Source organism: Sinohyriopsis cumingii, chromosome 14 (genome assembly GCF_028554795.1).
Source record: "Sinohyriopsis cumingii isolate HCF-2022 chromosome 14, ASM2855479v2, whole genome shotgun sequence".
NCBI lineage: Eukaryota > Metazoa > Mollusca > Bivalvia > Unionida > Unionidae > Sinohyriopsis > Sinohyriopsis cumingii.
In genome coordinates this window covers 72,063,628-72,074,408 of record NC_142974.1, presented here as the reverse complement: position 1 = coordinate 72,074,408, position 10,781 = coordinate 72,063,628, and the positions used below count along the sequence as shown (strand labels likewise).

General features: G+C 33.6%; 1 protein-coding gene across 1 annotated transcript in view; it reads right to left on the bottom strand.

Moving 5' to 3' along the window:
• Window positions 1–3,925: 3,925 nt before the first annotated feature.
• LOC149784131 (ubiquinol-cytochrome-c reductase complex assembly factor 1-like) overlaps window positions 3,926–10,781 on the bottom strand; it is a 34,587-nt gene continuing 27,731 nt past the window's right edge. Inside the window, exon 9 of the mRNA XM_089932229.1 lies at window positions 3,926–9,773. Coding sequence (XP_089788355.1) covers window positions 9,630–9,773 — 144 coding nt within the window. The 3' untranslated portion in view covers window positions 3,926–9,629. The remainder of the gene's footprint in view (window positions 9,774–10,781) is intronic.

Here is a 10,781-nt window from a genome sequence, read left to right as displayed (position 1 = left end):
ACATGTCTGCGGCATAATGCCCCTGTGCTAGACACCACTATCAACAACAACACTGCAGATAATCAACGATTTGACTGAAACCTTGTTACCGTAAACATCCAAATCGCATATACTCACACGCATAGTTCAGATGAAAATTAATTTGTTTATTAAAATCATGCATTCGGAACAATGTGATAAAATAGTATTACACCTGCGGTCATTTCGTGTGATACTCATTGAATATGCTCAACGTTCGATGCTGTCAAGTATAAAAATCTTTTTAAAACCCTAGTTTGAGTTTCATTAGAAATCAGCATGACTATTTGATTTTCTATGTACAAGATGTAATTTATACAGACAAAACTTTCAAAGATATATAAATTGTGAAAAACTGGACCAATATCGTCCTCAATTTCATGCAGGACTAAATTGATTATAACATCAAATAGTAGTTTCAGGGTTCCACACTGGCATTCGGAAGTACTATAGTAAAGGGCTTTATTTTCTTCCGTCTATCCCTAACGCTAACATTTATTCTAACCATAGCCCTGAAACTATTCCGCACGACTGTATGCCATTCAATAGCTGAATTGCCTATTACATATTCTTTTAAAGTCAAACTGTAAGGGAGTTGCTACGAGCGTGGCCTTATGAAACGTATTATTCAGAAACCAACCAGCATATTATGAATACAATATGTTATCTCCCTTTTCTCAAAGAAAAGTGTGTTACTTTCATTGGCTTAGTATAGTCTACTCTAGTTTGGACTGAGTTATCGCCCATGACAACTGCGTTTCATTACGTGGACTGTTTATTGTAACAGCTCAAATGTGTGCATGTGTGATTTGGATATTTAACATAGCTTTAACAATTTTTCAGTTAAATAGCTACGACGTCTGAAGAGTGGCAGTTTATAGTGATGTCTAGTACTGGGGCAGCATACTGCAGACATGCAGCATGATGTCCCACTGACTCACATTATCCATACACCAGGCCGACCAGTCCAAACACGAACCTCTTAATGCTGAACGCATAGAGAGGCAGCTGTTGGTACCATTTGTATAAGTCTATGGTATGACTCGACCAGGGTTCGAACTCGCGACCTTCCGCATCCAAGGCAGAGGCTCTAACCACTAAGCCACCAGAGCGGTCCATAGCTCAGGAACCATTTAACATATTCTAATGCCCTATTGCATAAACATTGTCTCTTAGATGCGCATTTTGTGTCACGCTTACTCCACTTTGAAATGAACTTGTGTTGAGCAAATTCTTTCCTCTCACAAAAACGGTATGAGGTGAGTGTTGGAGCTTTCAGTCGGAGGTAGAACTTTTTAATAAAAGTGATAGGGATAATTTGATGTACCAATATTAGGTAGCCAAACTTAAAATAAAAAAAGATATCACATTTTTAAAACAAAATTTTTTATACGCGTGTCTAGACATAAACGAAGTAGAGTTTACTGTTGAAAATATATCTTGTGTTCTTTAGTCCGTGATCGAGGGAGTTTTTGCATATATGACTTTTGTCATTACGTTTATTAGAATTTGAGACCAAGGCCTAACCTTGCTTATGAGGGAGTGGAATTTTCCAATGGTATAATTAGTTTTCCAATACATTCTATTGTCATAGGTCAAGTGTGTGTGTGTGTGTGTGTGTGACTTGGTAAACAAAAAACTCCTATTTGGCGTCAGTCCCTGGAATCCGTTTATCAGATTTTACAGTTGTGTTCAGAAACAATTCAAAATTATTTTCATTAATTTCATTGGCATTATTATTTTGGAAATAACTCATTCCTATTTTAAAAACGTCTAGGGAATCCAACTGTTATCGGATTTGATAGCTGTGTTAAGATATAATTCAAGATTATTTATTCATTGGAATTATTGAAATATTTTGGAATTATTGAGAACTCATTCAAAACTATTTGTATTCCATCATTGATGCATATCAGGCATTCAAGCCTACTGAAATTAATTTGGAACATTCTATACTTTTGGTCTTGTAATAATACATTTAATTCACAATAGCCTATCTCTTAAATTTTAATTTGTTACTTAGAGAACAAATCTTTGCTTTTTTTTGTTACATAGTTTAAGACCTAGAGGTGTAACAATATGAAGGAAAAAAAATACCTTTTAATTATTTTCCAAGTGAAACTGAACAAGTCACACCCACAGGTATCAGCATTAGTGCTAAATGCAACATTGGTCAAGTAATATGGGTTAGTTGCATGATGTCAGATTTGGTCAATTGATTTAAACCGTGTTCAGATTCTTTTATATATTGGAAACTGCAGCAAATCTCAATCACTTGTGTAAACTTGAAATGCATTATCAGGATAATTTTAAATTTCTATACAGAGATGGTTCATAATACTCCCCCCCCCCATTGTAAATCTCTAAACATTTATATAAAAAGTTAAAAATTCTGAATATTAGTGTGAATTAAAAGTGCTTTACTAAGGAAAACAGTTAGTCCATCACCTCGAAGTACCCACCATTCACCTTTAAAAATTTTCTCATTCCGACTGTCAAATAATTACATGCCATTTTGTACTTGTTTTAGTGTGTTGTTCATACTGTGGACAGCTGTAGTGCCAACCAACTAGGAGATTTCAAATCATCTGCAACAGGGCAAATCTATGTTAACAAGGTTCACCCAAAACTCACTTGGACAATGTGGCAAAGTTTGGATAATGTGCTCCTGATATAGGTGAATGGATGCCTGGTTTAGTTGTTCTGCAACTTTTGGCAACACGTTGGAAGCAAAACAATGTCCAGTGAGATTAGCCAAGTCAGGCACAGGTATCTGGACAACTGTGCTTCTTCAACAGTCTGACTTCATTAAAAAATTGTGATATGTCATTTTCTTAAACATGGCAAAGTTTGGTTCCTATGTTCCTTTAGAAAGTCTGTTACCATGGCAGATTAAAATTCATTTGCCTTCTAATGGATTCTGGCACATGTACCTGGACATCTGTGCTTTTTCAACAGCCCAGCTGCATAGAGCGACTTGTGGTCCTGTCATCTTTCAAAACTGAATCTTTATTTTTTCTCTCCCATCGTTTTTAGAACAATAAATCCACGTTACATCACCTGTGTCAATGTTCTTCAAACATGTTTGGTCACTCTTCTCATATCTGGCAAGTATCATTTGGCAATTAAAACACCCCGTCTGTTTTTTAGCAGCCATCAGCAAATGTAGGATCCATCATGGACAAACCATTATGAGCTTCAAGTGACACTTCAATATATTAGAAACTGTTTACAAATTAATGTCTCTGATAACATAAATATTTTCCACCGTGTATAGAACATCTGCATAATTTGCTCACTGTACAGAATTCATTTCTTACTAAACAACTGCAGATAACCATCTTCCAAAATTCAGGCCATATTCCATGAATTCGCTGCCACCTCTAAAATGATGAAACAATTCTCAAAATTGTTGGATATGACAAAGAATTACATCTGCAAACTTTATACAAGTTGGCCACGATATCAGTCTCAGAGTACACTTAACACACCCAGAATTTACACTATGTTCTTCGTACAGTGGCAGAATTGTTCTTCTCCAATATATTTAGGTCACTGTCATTTACCTATGTTACATCACATGCAAATCATTATACTGAATGTTATTTATCTATCAGAGAATTTTTTTTTGACAGCTTCAAATAATTAACAATGTAATAATAAAATATTCATAACTCATTGCACAAATTAACATGACTGTGACCTTCTGCATTTTAGAAATTAATCACATGAAAACAACAACAAAAAAAAACTTGAAAAAATATCACATAGCTTAAGGACTGATGGATGGATGGATGGACAGATGAATAGACAAAACACATGAAAGACAGTCACAAGTTCAGCCTTTAGTCTCATTGGTTACATTTTTTAAAGTAATCTTTCACAAAGAATCCAAAGAGTCAATGGGTAAAGGTAATAATTTATTGAACAACAACAAAAAAAGGCATATGGAAATTATATGAAAGATAAATATTATGTAAAGCAAAGTGTACAATGAAAATGATGTTCATACTGTGGTTGATACTTTGTTTAAAAAATCAACGATATAATGGGTGTAAATCTATTCCAACTGCAAACTGCATAGATCCAGATCCGCAGTGACAGATCTGGATATGGGCAGCATGTATAGATTATTATGTAAAACAAACGACATGGATCATAAGCTATCAGTAAAGCTCTGCATTGGCAGACCATGGTCTAATATTTTGCTTACAACTGGACCCAACTTGCAGGTCAGTACATGTGGCATATGGAGGATGGTGGAATAATAATAAAAATTCCTGGGGAAATTGAATTTACATCAGTTTTTTCAGAATTTTTTTCTTTTTAAAAAAAACAAACCAACCCCAAATATTTGTGAATTTGAATAGAAATACATTGTGGAGGAACCATTCTTTAAAGAATTCTCAAACAATATTTTGTTCTCAATGGACAGGTGTGATTTAAATAAAGGTACACTATGTACAGGATATAAGAGAACAACAGTCTTGCATTTGAGGATTTAAGGACAGCAATGGTGGTTTTAATGTCAAAGTTAGAGTTTTATCGGCAACATATCAGTGGAGTTGACAAAACATATTCCGGACAGTAACAGAACCATAAATACCCACTGATTCTTAAGCAAAATACCACTACCCTAACACTCCAATGAAACTTTATTAAACAAATGGAAAATGATGTAATTTTCAGTGACAAAATATCACAAAAGGAGCCATACCATAACAGTGGACTCAAAAAAAAAAGATAATGTTATGGATATTACCATCCACAAATTTTGTAATAGTCGACTAATCGGAAAGCACATTCAATTTTTGGGTGTGTCTCAATGTCATTCATTAAATGCAAGTGTCCTTTATAAGAAACATCCAATACTATCTCATTGTATGTTTGTCTTTTTACCAGTCTGTCTGCTTGACTATTCCTATCGGCATGTATATATGGTGATATATGCACGTGATTGACAGACAAATGCTGTAACTAAACAAAATATTAGCAAACATAAAATTTGAGAGAAATTTTACATAACCAATTTTTGCTTCAAATTTATATACATCAGACAATAATGCATATAGTGGAAACTAGATGTACAGTCCCCGACCAAGAATCAGATAATAGCAACCAATGTATTGCAAGCTTTATGCTGCATTAACACGAACATTCTTATTAGGAAATCTTGTGCAACAACAACCTGCACAAACCCAGATTTGCCAATGCATAATGCACCAGCTGATCTGGATCAATGCAGTTTATTAGGAATAACCTGGTGAGCAAACAGTACAGACTCTAACATGCCAGTGCATTGTGTGATGGTAGATCAGTAATTATGTTGTTTGCATTTGGACTTGACTCATATGCAACACTATATATATATATCACACTATTTCCTTTTGCATCAAACAGGACGGCACAATTAGGCACGTGTGTCAGTACAATAGCCACCAAAATCTATATTCTGATAAATCAGTAGGATAGTAAAATTTTCGGAAGCTCTGGTACTTAGCCTGCGGTACTTAGCCTGCGGTACTTAGCCTGCGGTGCCTAAGACATGTAATGCAAGGGTCATGGGTTTGATGAACAGGCCAGTTTGGGTTAAGTGACTCAGTGTATCCTTAGTAAAGGCACTTAGCTCGCATTTCCTTCGCATGATAATGCATAAAAAAATCAGCTGAAACCATCCAACCAAGCAACGATCAGAAAATATAAAAAATTGGCAATAAGTTGTAATTAAAGATTCACTAAAATACAATGATGTTAAAAATTTCATGTACAGTTGAATTTTTTTAATATTTCTTTATGCAAGACACAGATAATATAATAATTAACAATACATCCATTAATTTTTAAAGAAAGACTGATTTTTCAAATTCAGCATTCTTTAAATAAATATAACAGCAGTAAAAGTTAATCGGTCTGTAAGGCAAGAAAAGTTCTTAAAAGCTAATGTAAGTTATTTCAAGATGGCATTAGTTGTCCATGACAAATCATACAAAATAAATATTATACAACATGTTATTTTCATTAGCTTTCTCTGTATTAGTTTGATGGTTTTGTTAAGTATAATTTTTGTGACTTTGCATTGTGGGCCCTGAGTGGCCAAGTGGTCTAAAGTGCTCACAGCTGTGGATTACTGCCATCTCACCTCTGTCTGCATGGGTTTCGAGTCTCAGACTAGGCCAATTTGGTTATGTGAGAAAGCTTGCCAGTAGCTTCTTGTGGGTCGGTGGTTCTTCATGGAGTTTTCCTGGGTTCTTCCTCCCTCATTTATATGGCTGCAATGTATAGCCTATCTTGTGCTGAAAAATGGTGTTAAACCCCACAACAACTATAACTTTTGCATTTCAAACGGATGACTGCATTTCAAATTGTTGACAATGCATTTCAAATTGATGACTATGCATTTCAAATTGAGGACAATGTATTTCAAATTGTTGATTATGCCTTTCAAATTGATGACTATGCATTTCAAGTTGTTGACCACGCATTTCAAAATACTGACTATGCCTTTCAAACTGATGGGATTCCAACATGAGGGACACCTTTGTTTTGAGATTCATGATCTGAATAATCCATGAAATCAATGAAATATTGGTAAACAAGGAATAAAAATGAATTCACAAAAACTCTATACCAATAAACAATTAGATTCTAATCATCATAAGGCATCTGATTATTGCCACAATGTAGTAATGACTATTCTGAAAGAGTGAATTTGGCATTAATGATTGCAGAGAAAAAAATTAGCTACATTTTATACTGCAAACTAAACTCAAGATTTCATGGCGAGTTATTCTGCATGACCATCTTCCATGGCAATATTTCCAACTGTAACATCAATTGAGTGACACTACTGTATTTGCGGTTTAATTATGAACTGTCATTAGCAGTAATATAGCTTAGTTAAGAAATCACATTTACCAACCCTCCACCCACCCCAATACCAAGTGATAGAGTTACAATAATGTGACTACAATGTTGTTTTAAAGAATCACCCGGACTACATTTTTATTATATTACTCGGACATTTCAAGATCTCTATCAAAACAAATATGCAAGGACAAACAAAGGATCACAACCCCCTGACCTTTGTGAACAGGTGTCCCTTATAAAGTGCATGAGTATAAAAAGGAAATTACAAGAATTTGTGCATGTCCTTTATGAACAACTATTCTTTATTTTAAGGTGACTGCTTTAGACATGCTTTCTCTTGAGGTGCATGCTCTTTTCTTGTGTCCTTACTAAAGGGGATTCTGTCATATACATTTCTTTCAGCTTTGGCATCTGCTATAGACATCTGTCCTGTCTGTTGGAGTGTTTGTTCTAGAAGGTGTCTTGTATGTCAGATCTTTGCCCAGGATATGTCTTATGTCTGTTGTGGTATGTGTTCTAGACTAATTTTGGATTGGGTGTCCCAAGAATGTGGATAATTGAGGTTAGGGTAATGACATATCCACTGTAACTGTTTCAATGAAAAAACAAGAATGTGCGAGATGCAAATCTGGTTACATTAGTAAGGAAAGGTCACACGAGATAAAACTGGAAATTATCCTCTAGTTCAAACAAATTTAAAGAAAAGCAGCAAAACTTTCAAATGCAACAACCTCCAAATAGGACTATTGCCCAATATATATTTCTTTTTACCCATGTATATAGCAAAACAACATTGGAAATTTGGACAATACTGGAATAAAACTAATTTTGATCATTATATATGTATGAAATAGGTTTAATTGCAGATCAGCACAATTCTGGCTATACCAGTATACAGCGTAAATTACAAGTTTGAAAGATGGTTATAATTTAGAGGTCTAACTGTATACCAACTGTATATTTCACTTAAAAAGCATCAAATTTAATTCTACATGCAAACATTTCTGAAAACAATAGAAGTATCATCCAAAATATGCCATGTAATTTCAATATGAGCTATAACATCTGAAAAAAAATAAACCCAATCTAAAAATTTCCTGATTATGCTTACTAATATTATTATTTTTATTTGCTGAAATTTTTTTTTTTTAAGGACAGTGTGAAAATATGCTGTTCTACCAAAAGTACTTTACAGAGAAATTTGGGGATTTAATTTATGACACAATGTCTGGGTTGGGAAATTGTTCAAATCTAAAGTTTAAAAGAAATATACAAAAGATTAAACAATTTAGCCTGCCTAACAAAATGTTTAGCTTATAGCACACTGCTGGACAATAGAGTTTTAGCTCCATCTATAGTATCAGGATATAATGAAAGGCATTAACATTTTTTCAGGTTTTAAAATAAAATATGGTAAGATAAATCTCTCAAAATAAAGTGCTTTAAAAGTTAAGGCTTAATTTATATTAAAAACTGATTTTAGAAACAAAACTAAAACTTTGAAAACTATAAGTTCACTTGTTTATAACTTCCACTGACAACCATAGGAATGGTCAGCAATCTGCTGTGGAAAAGAGAAAAGCCATGCTCACGATGAATGTCAAACACCAAATTATGTTCCAAGTCGAAAAGGACTACAACTCCAACAAAAGATTCTGGAAGGACAGTAATTTGTCGAAATGTACATCTTCAAATTTTCATAGTGATCCACCAGTAAGAATAATTGTATACACAAGATTTAGGTCATACACCACATGAAAGCCCAAGACAGAAAGGGCAATAACTCTAACAAAATCTCTGGGGTACAGATTTGTCAATATGCATATCTTACCTTACGATAATGATCACAAAGTTTACTAATTTTCATTAACAACAGGCCCAGAAGGCAGTGATTCTGCTGACTTCATGGGGATTCAGTGGTTAAAGCAAAGGATTTGTAACCAGAAGGATGTGGGTTTGATTCACACCATCTGATCAGCCTGATTCTCACTAACATAAATGGATCTTGCTGATAATCAAAGTCACACAAGACCCTGGTGATACAAGCCAAATCTGAACGGGATTGTATCAGAAATAAGACATCCAGAGTGCTCATGAGCACAACTAATAAGATACAATATATGTGCTCAACCAATCAAAAACAAGATACCCACAAGGTCAACCAATCAGATACGAGATGCTCATAATCTCAACTAAGATATAAGATCACCTCATAAAAATGTTGACATTTACCAAGTTTCATGGTAATCCGCCAAAAATAGCAGGACCTGTTGTAGCGACAAGACCATGTGAAAAATGGAAAGAAAATAAAAGGAAATGAGGATTGCTATATAACACTGTAGAGGCAGACAAATAATTACACTGTCCGTGTCAAGAAGATCGCATAATGGTCCCAATGTCACTTTATATTTTTTATTTTCAAATGTGTTAAGAAATTTTTGGAAAGTTATATAGTTATAGCTCATACAGATAATGTTCATGTCTATTCCAGAATTTTCTACCAACTGAGATAACCAATAAAAATATTTGCTAGGTCCACTCTATCATCTGGGACAATTCCTTGCATTAGGTGCAGCATTTGTTCAAAACTGTCATTCAGTTTGAGCAACTTGACAAAATTTTGTTTACTCTTATAATTTTACATTAAAATGTCAAACTTCTGTCCAGTTTTTCTAATGTCCAAGCAACAACAAAGATTTACTATTTCATCCACAATGCACTGGACAATTATTTCCATAATCTTTCTATTTTTTAAAATGACCAAGGTGCAACTTGAACAGTATGGGATTAACCCTCTCTAGGTCCAGACTATCACTTTGTAGCGGCAAGAAATGCACCATTCCTTTGGTGAGAAGCAAACTGGAATCTTGGCTATCCAAGTGCTTCAACTGAAACAAAAGAAAGTAAAATTCTTTTTAAACAACCTTTTTATTACAATATATTTTCTCATTAGCTGAATATACAGTTTCCCAATATATGATCAACATGCCAAAAAGAGAAAACCAAATGGCATTTATAAATAGACAGACTTCAAAAGTATTTAGAGGTGTAATATATATATATATATATATATATATATATATATATATATATATATATATATATATATATATATATATATTGTTATATTGGTACAGGGTACAAAAGTTGCTAACAATAACGTCCAACACAGTAGATTCCAAGCTAATTTTAATGTTCACCCAAGCTTGGGCTCAAGACGACTGCACTTTTCCGAGAACAGATTGGTGGTTTTACACCAGGGCACTAGTTTATCAAAACTACAGAATAAATACACAATCAGGGTTCATTAACAGTATAAATTCTTGCTTTTACAGTGATGGCAAATACAGACTCCAAGTCCTAGGGTCAGAATCTATATCAGCATCAGGTGTGTGAAAAAGGTAGAATTTGTTTCGAACATTACCATATCTGACCGCTTCAAATCCTTTAAACTATAACTACCATATACACTCATGTCTCTTAAAGATATTTATACAATAAATTGGAGGGAAATGTAACACATTAACATAATGGATATATATATATATATATATATATATATATATATATATATATATATATATATATATATATAGATAGATAGATATAGCTAGTAGATAGATAAATAGTGTCCTTAACTTTTATCCATGATTGTAGGTTTTACTTTAAGATAATAGTTTGTAAATATAATGCTTACATAGCTAACTTTTGTCCATGATTGTAAGTTGTAAATATGATGTTTAAATAAGACTGAAATTTTCCATTTGAATGATTCACATCTAGGATGAGAGAAAATGATTGGATAAAGAATTAATAATTTCCTGTTTTAGATCTGACTCTAGGAATACACCGACAACCAGAATTTAATGTTATTTAAAATATTAATTGGAATTACT